This window comes from Oreochromis aureus, linkage group 1, assembly GCF_013358895.1.
Source record: "Oreochromis aureus strain Israel breed Guangdong linkage group 1, ZZ_aureus, whole genome shotgun sequence".
NCBI lineage: Eukaryota > Metazoa > Chordata > Actinopteri > Cichliformes > Cichlidae > Oreochromis > Oreochromis aureus.
The window spans coordinates 34,594,190-34,616,458 of NC_052942.1; the positions used below are offsets into that span (position 1 = coordinate 34,594,190).

At 38.6% G+C, this 22,269-nt stretch overlaps 1 protein-coding gene across 5 annotated transcripts in view; it reads right to left on the reverse strand.

Moving 5' to 3' along the window:
- igf1rb (insulin-like growth factor 1b receptor) overlaps window positions 1–22,269 on the reverse strand; it is a 63,901-nt gene that overhangs the window by 36,214 nt on the left and 5,418 nt on the right. For all 5 annotated transcript variants that reach the window (XM_039613060.1, XM_039613053.1, XM_039613057.1 and 2 more), the window contains one exon: window positions 16,337–16,903. In XM_039613060.1, the coding sequence (XP_039468994.1) occupies window positions 16,337–16,903 (567 nt within the window). The remainder of the gene's footprint in view (window positions 1–16,336; window positions 16,904–22,269) is intronic.

The following is a 22,269-nucleotide window of genomic DNA, read 5'->3' on the forward strand; positions in this document are numbered from 1 at the left end:
AAAAAAAAAAAAAAACCAGCAGATAGACACCAAAACAGGTGTTACTACCCATTTACCTGCCTTATAAAGCTCTGTAACTGAGTCAAAGTCCAACAAGGGTTTTTTGCTTTTGCAGTTGCAAAACAGAGTAAGACTCAAAATCACTCTGTTTCACTGGTTTTTGATGAGTGAGAAAATACTGTGGTAAACTTGGATTAGAATTTCTGGTGGAAGAAACACATCTCAGCATGCCATCACAGGTCTAAGCCAAAAGATCTAATCAAGAGTCCAAGATGTGTGCAGCACTTTTAGAGTCTATTGTGTGTTAAATGTATCCAGCTTTGCATGCTGACAGAAATGCTCAGCTCTTCAATGGGAGTGGGTGTTCACTGACAATCAAAAGCTCTTTTATGAATGGTGAGGACACACCCACAAATGACCCAAAGAAGGTAATGTAGGAGGTGTTTTGTCGAAAAAGTCAAGGTGATTTCCCAAAATCATGAGCTGATTGAAATTCAGCCTGTAGCATTGGTACATCTCATAGTATGGTGAAAAGTAAGAAGAAGATCTCTCATTCACTTTAAAGCCAGGGATTTAACCACAAGCAAGCAACCACATGGTCCCAGGGTTTCTTCATCCATCTCCAGCTTAGTATAAAGTGAGAGAGTGGATGTCTGTACTTTGTGCATGATGGCATGGAGCTAATCATAGCAGAGATTAGGCAGACTTCAGCAGGAACTTATAGTCACTGGGCTTCCTTAAGCCTTAAGCACTAGCACTGGGTCACACAAGTCAGACTGGATAAGATGACCTCTCTGTCGACCCAGGCATCTCTGACTTTTACTTACAGTGATCAAAAATACCACAGTAACATCCATTATCTTACATAATGTGTTTACTACAATATGTTGTCACTATTCTGTTTGTCAGCATGCATTTTGTTACTGCTGTATACTAGAGGCTTTGCTGTCATATATGTGTGTGGTTTCGAAGCAAGCAGCAACCTTTGGTGCTGAAAAATTAGGCTCAGGTGGAAGTGCCAAAAACTGTAGCTCCTGGAGCAGCCACTTGTCCTGCGTTAAAGGGTCTGACCTGATTGCAGGAAAAGGTATTTACAGTCATGTACAAAAACCAACATTGTGTGAATTTGGATATTATTAATGCTTAAAGTCAGGGGGTGGCCACTTTGACACATGTGCTAACTGAACTGAGAAGAGTGTTGTGCCGATGGTGCCTTTTGGAATATAGAGCAAAAACTTCAAAATTGTAGTATTTTATGAGAGTGTTACTCGCTAGTGTATTACACAAATAAGGTTTACTCATGCATGCTGAAAGCCAGACTTGCTAAATTCATACAATGTCTAAAAGATAGATGTTGTTATTGATCAGTTAGTAAAGTCTTGTTATGCAGTCTCCAGGTGAGAGTTTTTGCAGTCAGCATCTTGGGTGGATCTGATTAGTGTTCACTGGCTAGCAATTTCTGACAAATCGTTTGCCAATGAGCATGCCATGGATTGTCTACATTTTCATAGATACATAAATCCAAACATAATCATTTCTGCAGTGCAGGAATTGGTTTAAAACCTCCTCCACTGAGGCTGGGTGATTTGATGAATATATCGACCATCGACGATAGGCTGAGCCTTCAACCAATCGTTTTTACAAGAGCAATTTAGTTATTTATTTGCCTGTGGTTAATTTGCTAATAATGTTGGTTGACGCTAAGAGAAGCAAGCAAACGCAGTCAAAATAATAGCGCTGTTCTAACGGCACCCTCTTCCAGCTGTGAGCAAATGCACCCTCGTCAGAGTGTGCAAAATGCAGCCATTCATTTACTCAAACTCATAACAGAAAGAAAGAAAGAAAGGCAGTAGACTACGTAAAAAAAAACCCAACCTAAAATGTTTTATTTAAATGAAAACAAACAAACAAACCAAAAAAACAAAAAACAAAAAAAACAAAACAAAAACAAAAACAGGAAAACAAAGACAAACTGCTTCTTTTTCCCACTATAACCGTGTTTACAGGCCGTTCCAATTTTTATCTGTCATACACACTCGACCAAACAACAAATACAAAATTAAACAAAAAGTTAAAAATCAAAATGTTTCTTTGAGTGAACATTAAAAAAAAAACAAACAATGTTAAGTCTTTTGTACGATTTGGCGCATCTCAAATAAATAAATGAATAAATAAATAAACAAATAATCCAAAAAGTAGCTATATTAATACTGAAATGAACAAGAAAAGAAAGTAAAATATTCCCTCCAAACAAAACTTTTAAATTCTAAACATGCAAATCAGCCATGCATGATCACATTGCTCTGCCCATCAAAAAGTCACCTGCACGAATATATCGCCTATCGTCGGTTATTGGACTGATGAATGTCGGTTGGAAAAATTTTACATATCGCCCAACCTCATCCTCCACCCAGAAGTCATTTTACTCTGAAGATTCTCACACCGAAAGACTATGTAAACAATAAAGCTTCACCTTCAGCATCATACCGCTGCAAATCCATCAACCACTGCTGAAGGCTATATCAAACTCGGTCCAATAACTAACTATGAGTGCAAGTCCCTCAAGCCCATGCTGAGCTTGGAGGAACTGCATTTAGTTTCAGTGCAATACATCCTAAAAATGAAGTTTTCCAGTAACCTTTGGTGTATTTAAATAATGATTGCTAAATATTCAGCTCCTGTTTTTTTGTTAGTTTGGTTAGTTTTTTTACATTAGCCTATTTAGATAGCAGCTCATATCTGGTACTTGTTTTATTGTGTTTCTTTTAAAAATATTGATGTATCTTTTAACATTTGTATCCTTTCAAGATATTTTAAGTAATCCATACAATTATAAGCCCTTGATTATTTTTTGTGTTGAAATAAGTTAAAATTAATTTTCACACGCTTTCCTTTATTCTTTTTAGAGTAAGTCAATGACAAAAATGTTCAGAACAAAACAAGACCAATTTAACCTAATTAAGGTAAGCCGTGAATTAAAAAAAGGAAGAAAAAAAAAGAAAAGGGTAAATATATTCCCTTTCGTAACTACTTGATCTTACAATTTAAGAGTCAAAATAGATCATTCTCTTGTCTCTGGAGTGAAAGGCGCACATTTAAAGCAGATGTGCTCTCAAAGTGACAAAGATTGAGTTGCTGTAGCCATGCTGATACCTGAACCAGGTTTTTGTTGCATCTGAAAAGAACTGGCAGAAAAGGGAGGAAGAAAGAAGTATCATGAAGCAATGAAATCATCATACCATGAAAGAAATGTGGACTTCTGCAAACACTGCAACAAACTAATTGAGGTAAATTTCTCAAATAATTAAATAAATAAAATCAAGACTTTAACAGAATTCATACAAATCATACTGGCAGAGTTCAACGGGGACAACTTACTACTGGAACACTCCAAAATGTCTGAGGTAAAAACTGAAAAAGGCTAGTTCACATTAAGGAAATCTGTGTTTAAAAATGGCCTCACATTTAGCACTAGAGAAGCACTGGGCAAATAAACACTGGATCTACAACATCCAAAAGCAACCAGAAAACAGGAGAGGGAAGGAGAGGCTGGGAGTGAGTCCACCGATTCAGTGACTCACACACTGTTGGACTCTCTTTAGCTCTTTCACACAGTGGAAGTGCGTTTTCCTGCTAGACAGCTGATAGTGTGTTTCCTACATGCCAGCTATTAATGCACAGTTTTGCTGATGCTACAGACATGTGCTCAGAATCTGCATTTTGCAATCTGCAGTTTAAAAATATATAAATAAAAAAATCTCAACAGTACAACAGACCAATGCCTGTAAATTTGCCAGTAACTGAAAACAACTGCATTAGGGGGCTAAGAATGCACTCTGTTAAGTTAGCTCTGTTATCCTACCATAATGCAAACTGTATGGCTCAAACAACTACTGCTACCGGTGAGATAGAAAATAGATGCACTGAATGAACAAGCTACACCAGCAGGAAAGCCCTCCTGCCTATTGTAATTAGTTACTACTGGTGGACAGGTATGTGCTCCACAGTTGAAATGGTATCTAGTCATCACATGTACTTAGCTTATTTTATAATTTTTTAAAACTTAATGATGTGAAAATGGCTCACCAGTCTCTCCTCCACAGCATTGCAGAGAAACAGATTTACTACCTCTTCTCAAACACAGTTACACTGCAGCAAAAATAAATACCCTTCCCATTTTCACTCATTTATTGATAATGATGGGCAGTGTTGGGAACACTAGTCAAAAAAATAATGATTTAAGTTACTGATTTACTCTATGTAGAAAGAATTCCCTTACACTGCTTCTTCATTACGACACAATATAGCCTGATATGGACCGTCACATTGTTAATATAAACTTTAATTTACATGCCAGTGCTGTTAGCACCTTCAGTTTTAGCTGAAGTCATTGCTGCTAACTTTGCGTTAGCATTATAGATTGTGTATAAACAAGATTGGCATGTTGTCTCTGTAGAAATGCTTGGAAAGAGCTGATATACTGTAACAGTAGCAGCTGGTTGTTTTCTGGGGTTAACTTGCATTTTACTATCAAGTTCTTACTCTTCTGTGGAATAATAAATAATGTAATGTTCATATCTCCTCCAGAGTTGTAGAGCTCTCTACTCTTTCTATCCTTTGCCTACATTAATTACTATTAGCAGCTTTGTTTTATGTCTTCCCCCCCTAGAGATAAATGAAATAGGGCTGTGGGATATGACCAAAATCTCATATCCCGATATAAGACATTTATCGTCCCGACTATGATATATATCGCAAAAATTTTACATTTTCTGTAAATTCTGTGAATCTCGGGCAACTCAACTTGCATGAAGTGTTTTCAGCTGGGCGTTGTGTACCTGGAGTCAAGCGTTTCGACCGATGCATGAAAATATACATTTTTAGTTAAAAGTTGTAACCATTTCCTTTGTGAGTATTTATTACATGGCGTGCTGCGGGGAAAAGCCTGTTCTAACGTTTGAGTCTAAGGTTTATTTTGAGCACCTGACTGCTTTTTTGCTTCTCATCCATAAACTCTCTCCACACTCTTTTATGTGATTCTTGCGTAGGTGGTAGAAGAAGTTTGCCATATTTGAGTGTGAGGTGGGGACCGGTTTCCTGCATAATTTGCATGGTACAGTTTTCTGCCAGACTTTTCATAACCAAACCATGTCCATGCTACAGAGGTAGCACCTCGTTTAGAAATAAGGTACTTGATTTGTTTTGACTGGTCTTTCTGTTTGTCATCATTTCAGTTTATTTTGAAAAATCTCAACAGGATCTTCAGCTTTATTGTGAAAGGTTTAGAAAATAAACAAGCGGACGCGGAGCCACACGCTGGGTTTACAGTCATTGTAGCTAACGACAAGGTGTAAAAACAGCCGCTTGTCCGTCCGTAGTGTGGTTATTTTAAATATAAGAAAAAAAAGAGAACTTTAAGAATTTAATATAGCCACTACAGTGACCATCAAAACAATGAAAAAATATTGCCGTAAACAGTTTATTTTGTGACACGATGAAACAAACGATATCATAATATGAAACGATAGACGTTTTCATATCGTCATCCGATATATATCGTTATATCAAACAGCCCTAGAATGAAATACTAATACTAAAAATATAGCACAATTACAGTAACGGAATATGTGTAGTCAACCATACAATATTATCAAAATTCTTCACTTATGATACAATATTATCTCACTTTTGAACATTTTGTTACATGCCGGTTATTGCAACATACATTCCAATTTATAACCTTTATTCAGCTTATATACGTCTTAAAAACAATAAATGTTGCCAAATAAAGGAGTCAGTCTGCTATCAGTCTCATATTAGTCTGCGATTGAATGGGGTAAAATGGGCAGTTACATGCAATTTGTTTCTGATAATACAGCAATTAACTGTGATGCATTATCAAAAATCACATATCTATTACTGTCTGCTAGAGCTGGGCGATAGAACGATAACGATATGTATTGCGAAATAACTTTTTCTCGATAGAAAAATTAAACTACTGCGATAGACCTCATCTCTCTTGTCCTCTTAAAAAAAAAAAAGAAAAAAAAAAAAAAAGAACAGCCAATCCAAATTAAGTAGCGTAGAGCCGAACCAATCACAGCCACAGCGTCACGTCACGTGACTTGTTACGTGCAGCACAAGCGTCAAGGCGCACATGTGTATTTGTTTGGGAAGCAGCCAGCCGGGCTGCCCAGGTAATGAAGGAAGTGAGTGTGCCGACTAGAGAAAAATCAACCGAGAGCGTGAGCGAAGGTTACCGAAGAAAAAAACCGATGATGGTTCCAATGCCGGAGAGCTTGTCGAACAGAAGGGCCATAGAAGTTCCGTAGTGTGAAGGTATTTCGGCTATTTCAAGTCTGACAAAAAACAAAGTAGTGCGCACTGTAAATTGTGCCGAAAGCAAGTCTGGACATACAATAAAGCGGTGCATGCTCAATCTCTGACTGAAAGCGCTAATTCGTCATTCGGCTTTTGTCAGACTAAAGTAACTGTTAAAACTGTTTGAAAAGCTAAGCTATACAACAAGGAGAGATTGAGAATTTCCTTTTAGTTCTCAGTTTATTTGATATTGACAAAAGTTAGTCAATTTTGTCTGTTCTTCTGTAAAACAAACTAAGATTTATTTTTAGAATTAAAATTTTGTTTCTAAGTGGAATTGACAATTTAGTGGTCTGTTTTGTTTGTTCTATTTTGAAACTTAAACGCTTTAGCAGCTGCGTTTTGTGTAGTTTGCAATATTTGCCTTTATTTATCTGAAACTGAAGTCTCATGTTCCTTAAGTACATCTACCCTGTTGAACTTATTATGGGAAATAAATATTTTAAATTAAAACAAGCTGCTAATTATTTCACATTTTACTTGTGAGGAACGGCACATTTAAATCTTACAAATGTAGTTATTTGGCTTATATCGTGATATATATCGTTATCGCCTGAAATGAAAAAAACATATCGTGATATGAAAAAATCTTATATCGCCCAGCTCTACTGTCTGCAGACAATTCACATTTAACTATTAATGCACTAAGCAACCTTCCTGCTCTAAAGTAATATAACCAAAATACCATCACCTGGCAGTGCCCTCGAGTTGTGCCAATTAAAAGACTCAACTGTTAGCAACATGTTGGCAGTCTGTCTGCATTTATAAATTAGACGGCAATTAATTGCCAGCCTTCGGCAATTTCTCTGAGAGTGACTGCAGCCAGCCCTCGACAGACTGCGACACTTTGCAGAAAGTTTGCTTCCTGTCAGGCAGCCTCTGCAATCACCTAGCAATCAAAAGTGATTGTGACCGTGCCACATCCTCAACCTCTGGGGAATCATTTAGTTGTGAATAGTTGGTTACATTATGAAAAAAATTCAATGGAATCATCAGGCAGCCGCTGCTTTGTTAGATGTGCGAGGAAGTTGGTGTTCTATTTTCATTTAGTGTCAATGAACCATTTGCTTACTCTTAATTATTATCTATTCCTGACAGAGTAATGGGCCTGCAAAATTATATAAAGAATCACTTGCGCAAATATTGATTTTGATGATCCCATATAAAAACAGCAGAATGTTTAAAAAAATATAGTGATACAAATTCTAGGTTTTACTAGCCCACAATCATTTATTTTCCCCATTCATGCTAAGAAGTCAAAAAAGTCTTCTCAAAATGTCTGTGAAATTGTGTCAAATAGTCTATGCCGCTGCATTTTTGAATCTACTGCTACAGGTCACCAAAGACAGAAACTTTCAAACTCTACAAACAGGTTTGGAAAATTGCTTCCATCCTTGATTTTTATCTTGATGTGTACATAAGCACATTCCCTTTGTGTATATATACTAATAATATTAATGCACAATGCACACTGCCTCATCAGGAGGGCATGCTAGCTTAAGGACTATAAATATAAACGCTCCAACACTGACACGCCAGGTATGGTAAACTAAGTTAGCAACTGAATGAGCAGAACCGCTAAAGACAATCCTTCTAGTTTAATGTGTAATCCCCTCAGCCAGGGGTTAACAAAAGACAAAAATTCCTTCCAGTAAATCCCAGAAGTCCTACTTTGTACTTTAATGATGTGCTTTCATCTCCTCAGACCGTACAAAGCACCGGAAAACATCCCCCATGCTGTTCAATGTGTGAGAGAGTGTGTGGATTCGTATGCTTGAGAGCGCGACTGAAACAACGTGTTTGCTTCCCAGCATGCTCGGACATGGCTCTTCTTTAGAAGCAGCCCATGAGTTATGAAGGAGACAAAAACACCCAAACCAGATTCCAAAAAACAAATGAGGAAGTAAACACAGGAGAATGCAGCCCCCCCCACCCCACCACCACCACCACCAAACTTTCCCAGAGAAGAAAGCAGGCTTTGAACCTTCTTTTCGCTGTAACAGTTTTATGAATGAGTTCAGTCTAAAGGCACGTCCTTTATATAAACTCTCTGAAAACAGGGTTAGCACTCTTCTCTCTCGTCATATATTGATCCCATGAATGACTGTGTCTGGAAATAAAATGCCTTTGAATACAAAGTGCCGGCACAACAGAAGACTTGTGAGCCAGGCACATATTTAAACAATAGCTTCCAGATAAGATTACTGAAGCTTGATACAGGGCGTTATCACAGGAGACAAATCATGATGATGAAGTATGATCCTGTGTGGCCGCAATGTTTGCTGCTACAATTGCATAAACAGAACCAAGTTTTGCTCCATTTATTGCTACATACTATTAACACACAGGATTGCACGTAAAGCCTCTGAGCTGCAGGTAGTGGAGCGGCCAGACAACATGCTTGGTCAGCCTGCTCAACTACTCCAGCCATTGGCCTTCCTCACTTAATGAAGCCTAGCTTTACTACCAGCAGACTTTTCCAATAAAGTGCCTAATAAATAGCACAACACGCAGTCTCTGCAGTGAGAGCAGCAGTGCTCATGTTGTCTGAGATCAATTCTGTCTTAAGGCAGCGGCGGCAGCAACTGATGGCCCATTTGCCCTGGCTGACACACTCCCTCTGGAGCCTCTGGTAGACTACTTACGCATCTTTGCAGGGTCATTCGCCACCCTATCTTTAGTCTAGTTAACAAAAAGGCACAAAGATGCCAGCTGAACAAAAATACACAAGTCATGACTAAAAGTGTCCAGTTAGTCAGGTTCTGAAATATTGTTGCTGGGGGTAAACAGCAACTTAGATGCTTTGGAACAAGAGTGGTGAAATTACCGGTAATTGGAAAACAACAGACTTTTCACCCAGACACCGCGTTAAATGTGCTGGCACCAGTTAGCCAACAGTATAGCAGAGCAGAGGTCTCTGTCTGTCTGTGTCTGTGTGTTCTGCTCTGACCTCATACAGCTGCAAACAAGAGGAATGTGGCCCTGAGTACTAGTACTTGCAGTAGTGTTAACAGTGGTTTTAGCAGCAGAACTTGTAGTCTTTGTGGGAGTAGCAAAAGTAATAGTACTAGTTGTAGCAGCAGATGGTTTAGCAGCTGAAGTAGCAGTGGAAGCAACTTTCACAGTGGCACTGGTAAATTAAGTACTGAGGCATTCAGGATTAAATTATTAATTTAAAAAAATATCCAGATACATTTGCTTTAGATACAGCGCGCGCGCGCGCGCACACACACACACACACACACACACACACACACACACACACACACACACATTTTACAGCTGAGGTCTACTAATAGCCAAGTTTATTTTGCAACACATTTTAACTTTTATTGTGCACCCATGAATGATCACAGCACTCCTATGCCACGGTTATTGTTAACGGTTGCGCAAACTATAATGTAATGTACTCTCATTTACAAAGTGCTTTTTTAAGTCTCACTGACCATTCAAAGCACTTTAAACTACAAGTCCTATGTAGGGCTGTGCGATATGACCAAAATCTCATATCCCGATATTAAGACATCTATCATTCGATAACGATATAAATCACAAAAATGTAACATTTTCTCTAAATTCTGTGAATGTCGGGCAGCTCGACTTGCGTGAAGTGTTTCCAGCTGGGCGTCACGTACCTGGAGTCGAGTGTTTTAACTGATGCATGAAACGATACATTTTTAGACATAGGTTGTAACAGCCGCCGTTTTCTTTGTGAGTATTTATTACAAGCGTGCTGCGGGAAAAGCCTGTTCTAACGTTTGAGTATAAGGTTTATTTTTAGCACCTGGCGGCTCTTTTTTGCTTCTCATCCGTAAATACTCTGCATCTTTCACGTGATTCAGTTTATTTTGAAAAGTCTCAACAGGATCTTCAGCTTTATTGTGAAAGGTTTATGTGGAAAATAAACAAGCGGACACGAGGTGGTTTTACCGTCGCTGTTGCTAATGACAACGCATAAAAACAAGCGCTTGTCCGTCTGTAATGTGGTTATATTAAATATAAGAGAAAGAGAGAACTTTAGGAAATTAATATAGCCACTACAGTGACCATCAAAATAATGAAAAATATTGCCGTAAACAGTTTATTTTGCGACACCACGAAACAAACGATAGCGTAAAATGAAACGATAGACGTTTTTATATCGTCATCCGATATATATCGTTATATCGAACAGCCCTAGTCCTATGATGTTAACCTCACACTCTTGCAGCATTTTACTTAAAACTTAAACTTTAATTTAGGGGTGTGTTTCGATAATCGATTTTCCAAATAAAATCAGTTAACATCGATTCCTTAAAATCATGAATCGATTTTTAAATATAAAATTGAGATGCCAGACTCTCAGGTTAAACCTCACAAAACCAAACTGCTTAAAAAAAGATAAAGGGAACACTTAACACAATGTAACTCCAAGTCAGTCACACTTCTGTGAAATCAAACTGTCCACTTAGGAAGCAACACTGATTAACAATCAGTTTAACATGCTGTTGTGCAAATGGAACAGACAACAGGTGGAAATTATGGCAATTAGCAAGACATCCCCAATAAAGGAGTGGTTCTACAGGTGGTGACCACAGACCACTTCTCAGTACCTATGCTTTCTGGCTGATGTTTTGGTCACTTTTGAATGCTGGTGGTGATTTCACTCTAGTGGTAGCATGAGATGGAGTCTACAACCCACACAAGTGGCTCAGGTAGTGCAACTGATCCAGGATGGCACATCAATGCGAGTTGTGGCAAGAAGGTTTGCCGTGTCTGTCAGCGGAGTGTCCAGAGCATGAAGGCGCTACCAGGAGACAGGTCAGTACATCAGGAGACGTGGAGGAGACTGTAGGAGGGCAACAACCCAGCTGCAGTACCGCTACCTCTGCCTTTGTGCAAAGAGGTACAGGAGGAGCACTGCCAGAGCCCTGCAAAATGACCTCCAACAGGCCACAAATGTGCATGTGTCTGCTCAAACGGTCAGAAACAGACTCCATGAGGGTGGCCTGAAGGCCCTACATTCACAGGTGGGGGTTGTGCTTAAAGCCCAACACCGTGCTGGACGTTTGGCATTTGCCAGAGAACACCAAGATGGGCAACTTCGCCACTGGTGCCCTGTGCTCTTCACAGACGAAAGCAGGTTCAAACTGAGCACATGTGACAGACGTGACAGAGTCTGGAGACACCGTGGAGAACGTTCTGCTGCCTGCAACATCCTCCAGCATGACCGGTTTGGCAGTGGGTCAATTATGGTGTGGGGTGGCATTCCTTTGGGGGGGGTTGCACAGCCTTCCATGTGCTCGCCAGAGGTAGCCTGACTGCCATTAGGTACACTTATGCTGGTGCAATTGGCCCTGGGTTCCTCCTAATGCAAGACAATGCTATACCTCATGTGGCTGGAGTGTGTCAGCAGTTCCTGCAAGACGAAGGCATTGATGCTATGGAATGGCCCACCCATTCCCCAGACCTCAATCCAATTGAGCACATCTGGGACATCATGTCTCGCTCCATCCACCAATGTCGCATTGCACCACAGACTGTCCAGGAGTTGATCCTTAAGTCCACGTCTTAATCCTTAAGTCCTCCCTCAGGAGGCCATCCGCCACCTCATCAAGGGCATGCCCAGGTGTTTGTAGGGAGGTTATACAGGCATGTGGAGGCCACACACACTACGAAGCCTCATTTTGACTCGTTTTAAGAGCATTACATCAAAGTTGGATCAGCCTGTAGTGTTTTTCCACTTTAATTTTGAATATGACTCCAAATCCCGACCTCCATGAATTGCTAAATTTTATTTCCAATGATAATTTTTGTGTGGTTTTGTTGTCAGCACATTTAACTATGTAAAGTATTTAATAAGAATATTTCATTCATTCAGATCTAGGATGTCTTATTTTTGTGTTCCCTTTATTTTTTTGAGCAGTGTATTTCAACAACCACCAAATAGCTAAAAACAGTAAATGAGAGCAGGTAAACGGATTCTGCAAAAAGAAGTAAACACAAACCCGAACCGACGCATCAGAATCTGTGAGCTGTCGGCTTTCTCACCCGATGGCACATACACAGGCATGCCGTCGGTGCTGAAAGCCAACAAATCACAGATTCTGAAGCTGCAGGTTTTGTCACTCTCCAACCAAAACTGACTGAACCAGCAGCAAAAGAAAATCAAAACTACGCTTCACATACACATCGTCATGAATTCCCTCTTACTTTTGCTGCTTTGCTTCCTCTGCGATAAAAATCACAATTCCTGCACAGCTCTCTCTCAATGTACTTCAAGAACAGTTTCCCATCTCAAATCTGTTTTCTGTATTATTTGCTTGCTCATTACCCACCGTTGTTCACAGCGCTGTCGGCTGCTGTTTTCTTTTCTTTTTTTCTTTTTTTTAAATGACTTCCATCAAGAAAGTCTAATTTCTGCTGTTCAATACCAAAGAAATTTAAACTTTTTAAAATTATGCCAAATTGAAAAACGCTTAGCTGCGTCTCTAACAAAACCTCTGTAGCTTTGCTCTGCTTCACTTCAACACCATCAGGTAATGTTCATGTGTTGACTCTTTGTTTTCTGCTGTTTTTGTTCTACTGCAGAGTATTTTTAAGGTTATCTACTATAAAAAGCCAGGCCAGGAAAATCTCCTTCATGTTTTTATGCGTTTTATCCTCAATTACTTTGGCACAAAGACATCTGCGATGATGCTTACACCTCTGATGAAGTCTCACAAGTGTCAGTACTGATAAATGATAAGAATTATAATATTTCTGACTGTCTGAGTCAAAGTTGAATCGAATCATGTATCGAAACGAATCGAGACCTTTTGAATCGGAATCAAATCGATTCTAGAAATCAGTGATGATACCCAGCCCTACTTTAATTACTTTATGTATTTGCTGCCCACAGCCAGTTTACACACACATCTTTGGACTGTGAGAAGGAGAAGATGCAAAAACAAAGGGCCCAGCCAGGGTTCAAACCAGGAACCTTCGTACTGAGAGGCAACCACTCCATCACTGTGCCGCACTCTAAGGAAAATGCATCACTCCAATCATTTATACCTCTGTCTGAGGCAGAGTCATTATAGTTATGCATTTTCTAATTAATTCTTATTTTTATTTTTTTTTATTTTTTTTTTATTTTTTAGTTTAGTTTTATTTATTTAGTTATTTAGTAATTTAGTTTAAGTTTTGTTGTTTGGAAAGGCTTTGTTTCTGCTCAGTTTTTATTAGTTTTAGTCTTATCGGAATTGTTCTAAGTGAATTCGGCATTACATAACCCACTTCAGCAGCTCGGTTATTTATGCATTCCATGATATTCTCTCATTTTTCATATTGTATGACAGTTTGGACTCAAGCAGCACCATCTACAATTCAGCATGTGATATGCTTATAATAATATCTTTGAAAATAATGGATAAAAAAAAAAAAAATCTGTTTGGTGGCATCATTGTCACATTTTAATGAAATATAATTTACTTAGTTTTAAGAGTTTCAATCATTTGTATTTTGTTAAATTAGTCTTCAAATGTATAAATAGGCTGGTCCCAGAGTGTCTTAATAGATCCATCCAAAGACAAGATAGTAATCGCATTACTAGAATATAATATAATATAACTGCAAAATATCATATTGCAGATAATAAATTTGGACAATCAGCATTTTCCATAAAGGCAGCCCAACAAGGGACAATGGTTGGAAATAAGCAATAGCTATAAACTTATGTGCAGTACATCAGTTTCATGTTTTATACTTGCACTATGTTAAACTGCACTCTCCCTTTTAAATAAAGAATTATTACTATCATTATTATTATTATTGTTATTACCATTTGTCTGATCTTTTCCAGCTCTTGCAGGGTCTCCCTCTTTGTTATCTGTCAATTTCTTTGTCCTCCATTGATATATCACCTAAAGACACCACATGTACCAGGTTACAAAACTTAAGTGGTGTAAGACAAGCCGAAGAGACCACAAAGTGCCTGCCAGCAGTTGAAATGTCACTTTAGACATGTGCCGTTGGGCAGCGACAGTGAGCATCATGTGCCATTTCATTTAAGTTCAATCATTGTTAACCAGCTACATCTGGCCCTTCCCATTTCGTGTTTCCCTGACTTGCAGGCAGCACCAGAGTGTCCCTCTTTTAGTGGCTGGAGAAATTTGCACTGCAGCTGGTGACGATAGCTCCTTCAACTAGAGAGGTTGGAGAACTGGTTCATGTGCCTGAGCAGAACAAAGACTACCGCTGCAGTTTAAAGCACTGGACTTAGTTGAGTTGAGAGACAGCTGATTACTGCATTACTATAAATTGTCATTATCAGTTTTCCCACTGTCTCCACAAATACAATGTAATTTGTGCAGTCATTGTGACATTCTGGGACATTTATATTTGTTATATATTCTGGCTTTTAAGCCAAGAAGACAAAGACAAAATTTTAACTTAATCTTTAAAATAAGGATTCAAGCCCCTAATCACAACATCTCTGATTAAGCACAAATTCAAAACATTCAAATTTAGGAAACTGGATTCCTAATACATTTACTAATACATTGATGCAATAAAACAAACATGGCATTGTTGAATGTAAGCGGACTTGATGTATAGAATATTACCCAGTGCCAATGTTCATCAGTGAACCTAATGTACTGTCCTTCATCTTCCTCTGCCCCTTGAAAAACAATATTACTATCTCTTGAGTGAAGACAGAAAGATGGCCTTTTATCGGAAGAAACCTTATTGTTTCTGTACAGCGTGACACTTGATCTCCTCGCTGACTGTGCAACTGGTATACTAAGACAAAAAAGTTGCTGACTTCATGAAGCAGCAGGTGGGCGGCACGTGGCCTTCCTGCAAGACACAACTTTAGACAGATTGCTTGTGGTAAATTTTCTAGGTCATCATTCATAAAGCACTGACTGTTAAAATTATCTTGTACTTTCTCCTTGTGTCTAATGCAAGCAGAGAAAAAGTCTCTAGACAAAGACTGTCCATTTCTCAAGAGGAATGACAAACGGTAAGCATTATTCTCATCCACCTAACACCTCCTCCATCCACATCCATCCATTCATCCATCCGACACATCCTCCTCCAGCTCAGTTCACCTTCTGATTTCTTTCCCATCATGCCCACACGCTGTCACTCCAACAACTCACGAAGCAGGCCATGCGTAGATGTGCTTGTCAGAGATATCTGCATATCTAATTTACCTGTTTATGTGTCTATACCTCTGTATGTGCTGTGAATGTGTTTGATGATCATTACATGTATACAGACATGCTTACAGTCCAAGCGAGCCCAGCGACAGTTCTATGTCACAAGGCAGAAAACATCAACATGCTGAGTCTGCAGCAAGGCGCCAGTCACCAGGGAAACAATTCAGACAGACACACACGCACACAGTCAGCCAAAACACATCGTCTGAAAAGCACCAGCAAAACAAGTCATCTAAAACGCTGCAGTCGTAAACACAAAATTAAAGGCCGCCTTCGCACTCATTGTAACCGGAGCAGTTTAATTAAGCTCTGGAACATTTACTCCTTCACCTAGTGTTTTCATTTTTTTAAGGCAGGTGAAAACTACTGGACTAGACAAAACACCTGACTGCGATATGTGAGCTACTGTTTCTTTTTGGAAACAAGCAAGTATATGTTAGCATTAGACAGACTAGTAGTTCCTAAACCTTACACAACAAAACCATGGGCTGAGCCAAAAGTGCAGTCTGAAATGATGCTACTGTTGAGCTCTGCAGATAAACATCTGGGAAATTGTAATGCAAAGATCTGCAGACAAGTTAATCTTGCATAAAAACATCCTCCCAGCTTTCCTCCTTCCTTACGTTAAAATACAATAAAGCAGTTAAACAGACAGGTAAATTCAGGTAGAATAGGTAAATTCAAATCTACACAAATCAGACCAAAGGCTGCCTGGATGATATTTGCATTTTAAATCCCTGATAAGCTTTTCTCTGTAACACTTTCCTTACCTTTTTGGCAATGATTGGAGTTCCAGCAACGGTAGTTATAATTGTTGTTGAACATGGTCTTGCTGCACTGGGGGTTGTTCTCCATGATACCTGGGCAAACATCACTGCACTCCTTCGACTGCTTGTTCCCAGCAATGTAATTGTTGAATTCTGCATCCATGATGAGGGACCAGTCAATGGAGTCCAGGTAACAGAGCTCAGGATTTTTCTCAATACGGATGGCTCCACGGGTGATGTTCCTCAGGTTGTACAGGCCGATGTCCTTCAGGCTGGTCATCTCGAAAATCACCAGGGCGTAGTTGTAGAAGAGGTTACGACCATGAATGACAGTGAGGTTGGGAAAGAGCGTGCTCAGACTGTCCAGGCCGGATACCCGGAATAGCAGCAGGTAGTCTGTGATCATGGTCAGCTTGGGGAAGCTGAGGGAGCGGAAGACTTCCTGGTTGTTGATGTTGTTGTTTTTGTCACCAATGAGGAGGATCTGCAAGTAGCCCTCCACCACTGTGCAGTTCTCCAGACGCCTGAATTCAGTGATGTCATTGCCAATATCAATGTTGGGTCCACAGACTGCAGGGGAGGAGAAAAAAAACAAAACAAAACAAATCATGGGTCAGTATCAGTTACATCGAAAAGTAAATATGTAACACCTCAGGTATTTCACTACTATATAATAGGGATAACTCAACTGCAGCAAAAGGCATGATCCCAGTATTTTTCGTTATTTATTATTTTGCCAACATGCCAATAACAAACTAGTGAAAAATATGAATCTTATTGCAGGGAATTTCTTTGAACGATAAATATAATTATAAAAAACATGAGTGAGGTGGTCGTCCCAGTCCAAAGAAAATTTTCAACCATGCAAATTAGTAAAATTAGTAATTAGAGCAGCTGAGCCATCTAGAGAAAAACGGAACTTCAACAACCTTTAAGTCTTTCCATAACTTAACCTACTTAACACTGAGAGTTTTACGTCTTCAAATAGATATAGTTGACTAGACTGAACAAAATCGTGAGTGACCCTGGGCTTTCAAGGACAAAAAGGCACTGCTGAGAGATGCAAAGAGGTCCATCTGATTATAACAAGTAGGCCTACCACAAGAAAATGAGGTTTGTGTCAGAATCAACGCAAAAAAAAAAAAAAAAAAAAAAAAAAAAAAAAAAAAGTAAAAGGCAACTTTTATCCCAGCTTCTTCTTTTTTATAAGAATATTTAGCCAAAGCCACAATTGCAACTAAAGCTGCATTGTGTCCTTTAATTTAAAGTTCTGGTCAGGAACCAGAACAATTTCGTCTTTACAATTGCATTCTCGGCTAAATCAAAACGGTCCTGCCTGATCTTTAGAAGCTAGACAACAAAACCATGTTTAAAAATGATGTAGAATTCATAACAAATTGACCCACCCTTAGCAATAAATAGCTGTTAAGAATATCAGTGGTTTCCAGCTCTGCAATAGCGATACCTAAAGGTTTATCCAGTACATTTTTTAAATATTGACAGTACATTTGAGCCGTGCTGTTGCTGACAGAACGTGTTTGCCTTGCAGCTCTCATTTCAATGGCAACTTAACATGGTGTGACAAAGTAAACACTTGAGTCACGTTCGATCCAAGCTTAGGTTAACAGTGCAATAAAGTTTTGATTGCTCTGCTTTGAGGCTGTTGTTACACTTGCAGCCATTTATTACAACCACAGTATTTAGTTTCGCTGTATGTTTTTATCAACCTTTCATAATGCATCAACATCAAAGGGTTAGAAACTATTCGACTATCAAAGACATCGTACATAAAACATGTACACCGTGTCAGTTGATCAAATACATTATGTGATAAAATAACTTGTCAAACAAAGGACATAATTAATGATGACAAGGTTTTACAAGTACTGTAGTAACATAACTCTTCATGAAACAAGAGTCTGGAACTACGTGAGGTGAAGCTGTGCTTCAGACCAACAGAATCATGATGACAATGCCAAAAACCTGTATTAAGCAGTTATAATGTTTATGACTTTCAAGATTTTTTAATCAGCTGCAACAACATGCCATCATTTTCGACCTGTCCAGTCTAGTCCAGATCACTGGGTACTTTATAATTTGGTTTCTTGGTCTTAATTAAGCCTAAATAGACAACAGCACTGGTATATTTTTTATATTTAAAGTCATACTCCCTTCTTATTTGTGTAAACTCCTAACAAATTCAAACTGCTATGATTTGCAGTTGGCTTTCATTGGCTCTTTTTTAGGGTACCCAGCATATTTTCTGAACTTAATAAACACCATCATCTTATTTTGCACATTGGTTGTGGAATGTACCTTTTAGAGTACACTAAAGCTGAATGCTGTTGTCTTCCTGGGAGAGTTCAGTGCTCTTGTAAAGTCTTCTGTAACTAAAGAGTTTAATTGCTTTTCATAAGGTGGACTTTGTATTTTGTATTATGCCTTTACCTTGTCTTATGTGCATTCAAGTTATACTGGATTTTATAATCCATAATTTTGTAATGGTGTTCCTTCCTGGCCAGCTGTACCTTGACCAAGAGATTTTAATCTCAAGAGAATTCCTGGTTTAATAAAAGTGAAATGAAATAAAATAAAGCCTAAAGTAGCAAGAAACTACTACAAAGGCAGTTTTGAATACTTTTATAGGCATTTATTGCCGCCTTTGATGCTTCCTGAGATGAGATGTGACTGAGGATTAAGACAGTCTGTGGAAACCTTTGGTCAACATGTGTGTGTTGAGTATGTTGTGGAAGGTACATCTAGAAACTTGAAGATTGAGTTCAAGGATGATGTGGTCCTACCCATGAGTACTTGAAGTAGGGCGCTAGAAGTAGGTGAGCCAAGGTGGTGAAGTTAGTGTGACTAATGACAAACTGGGCATCCTTTGTACTTCTGTCCTGTTCTTTTTCTTGGCAATCATCTGGGTATACAGTGCCCCTTTCCCACTATACACACCTGTCACACAGTCTTTTTTATTTTAATGTATTGGTATCTCTCCATATAAGGTTTATTTATCTAGATTTTTTTTATATTTTATGTAAAGGCAATGGAAGAAGGACTAATTAATGTCAGTGGGATGTACAGCTGTCTCTCTCAAACTTCTTGTGAGACTTGCACATTTTCCACACAAGCTGAAGATGACAACTAACCATCAACTCATTCAAGAGCAGCTGAAAGCAACGACCTTAGGGAACTGCTAATTACCCTTCCTCAGGTGCACCTATAGAAACCTTTCACAACTTCTAGATGCATCTTGGTGACCCAAACATTCTGTCATCTGAACAAAACAGGGAGTGAGCATTGAACTTGAAAGTATAAACAGTAAAGACGGCACTTCACTTAAAACAGAAAGCACTGAAGAAAAAGTTAGGGGATAAGAGTGACAGGTTATATCGTGTGAGGGCACACTGACAATAATTGCAATCCATCCAGTGATCAGTTTCCTTCACCACTGTCTTCTGGGTCACCCCATTTTTTTTTACCTAATTTGTGTGTCCTTGTTTAATTTCAGTGCTGTGTCAGAGCATTAAATGCATTTTGGACTCATATGTGTCCTTACCAGTTTCTCAAGTAGTTTCACCTTGTATATGTGAGAGGGGAGAGGGATAAAGTAGAACACACAGAGCTGTAGTACATAAGAGAATAGTGCACGTTCCCCTTAGCTTGTTAGCCTGTGGCAAAAGTTTCCCAACAAGTGTCATTTTATCTAAACCAAAGATGAACCCTTAATGCCTCTAACCCCCTAAAAGCCGTGATCAATGTCTCGCCCTGTAGTATTCACTACACACACTAAGATGTAGTGAACTACATTATAAGTATTATAACTATTAGAAGTATTTGCCAAGGGCAGAAGTGAAATGTTTGGGCTTTTGATCAAAGCACAGACAACAAAGGACAGCTGCCAGCCCCTCTGATGAGAACAAATTGCAAAAACATGCATTTATGTACTTTTATGTTCAGTGTAAAAATAGATTTGTTCACATTTGTTTTCTTTTTAACCTCTTGAGAAGTATTTTATTTAGTGGGGCAGTCAGTGGGCTGATTCTTTTTAGACAAAGACAACCTCTAAACCAAACAAACTACAAAGTGAAGGATTTAAAAGAGGCACTGTGCTGGAATCTATGTGGAATACAACCGAACCAGCATGAGGCATAGTTTGGCAAAACTATGATGATAGGTAGACTGATTTTGCCTTTCCAACTTTTGCTCTCACTTTAGGTGTGCACAATACTTAGCCTCAAGCCCCGCAGCACCCACAGAAACGGGGAGGCCATTATCACACATCACTGTGAGGAGGATTTAGACTTCAAAAAGCTGGAGGGCACTGAGTCATGGAAAACTCACACCAACCAGCTAACAGGTTGTCACACTGCTACTTACTTTACTGCTGGTCTATAAAGTTTTACTGTACAAAAGCAACACCGAGAGAGGGAGATCGTACATTCCCAGAAAAAAACTATTGTTTTCTGAGTTAATACATTTTGTGGTTAAACATTAGGTCTGGTGCTACTTAAGACTAGAAAGGAGAGTTTTGTGTTGTTCTGTTTTTTTTTTTTAAATCTACCATAAAAACAAAGGTATAGCTATAACAAATGCATTGTTTCATTTTAAACATCCCTTCAGTTTTCTAACAAATCATGTTTTATGTACGATTATCATAAAGAGTAGACAGACGGTGCGCTACAAAGTGATACTGAATAAATAACCCCAGCAAATGGCTCTCTGCAAAATGTCACAGGATCAGTTACAGACAGTACCGCCGATACCAAAATATATAACTCTACAAAACATATGTGGTATTTCTTCGTTGCTATTGAGGTGGAACAAAGTTTAATTTACAAAAGAACACCATGAACCTTTCTGCTGGCAGAATGTCTTCCCAAACCACTCAATGCAGTTTAGTGGCATAGCATAATGTAATATTGGCAATACTGCAATAACACAGTGTTCCAGGTTTTACTCTGACAATAACTAATCATTTACCTTTGAATGAGGACATGTATTTAAAGCTGAAAGCACCCAAAATTGAAAAACTTTGCAATGAAATCAAATACAAGAAAATCTGGATGTGGATTTTAATTCCTCAACTGAACAACTGCTCAGAGGTCATTAAAATCATTGTATGACACTATCACAATGCAAACTGCAGGCAAGTGATAAAACCAGAGCAAGAGCGTTACTTTCCTCCAACTGTAAGCCAACTACTTGTTGATAAAGAAGGGTAATATTTCTGCTAATCTTAAAAAAAAAGACAGAAAATGGAAAAAAAAAAAAAAAAAAAAGAGTACTTTTCACTTTGGATAATTAAGCTTTCCAAAATATGTTGGAAAATATATTAGTGACAACATCATCCTACGTGACGTTTACAAAAGACTTGCCAATACAAGGGTACAAGTGAAACCAACATCTCCTGGATACAAAGCATGAACTACACATGGAGCTGGAGGTTTCTGTGAACTAAAGTAAATACCTGAACTGAATTTGATTTTTTTCTTTAATTTTGATTTTTAGTTCTGTTTCAGCTAGTTTGAGTAGCTGGCTTCCTTTTTATTGTTTGAAAATGTTTCAGTTGTAGTTCAGGTTTTCATCAGTTTCAATGTTAATTTTTACAATCCCTATTTTAAGCTCCTTATCTATCACAGTCATGATGATTGGTCCACATATAAGGCAAGGAGTCTGCATTTCATATTTTCAGCCATTTGATGAATACAAATTTATTAAAGCTTATGTAAATTAAACCCCACTTAAAAAATGTTGATGAGCTGAGGTCAAAACCTCCTTTTTAATGCTGGAAAAATTAGGCTGCGGTGGTTTACTGCACATGTACACAAGACTGGTCAATGTACAGTAAAGGCCCTGTTAACTTATTTGACGGACATATACCATCTATGACAATCTGATAGATATTCTTTTTCCTTTAAGTTTAGAAACTGTTT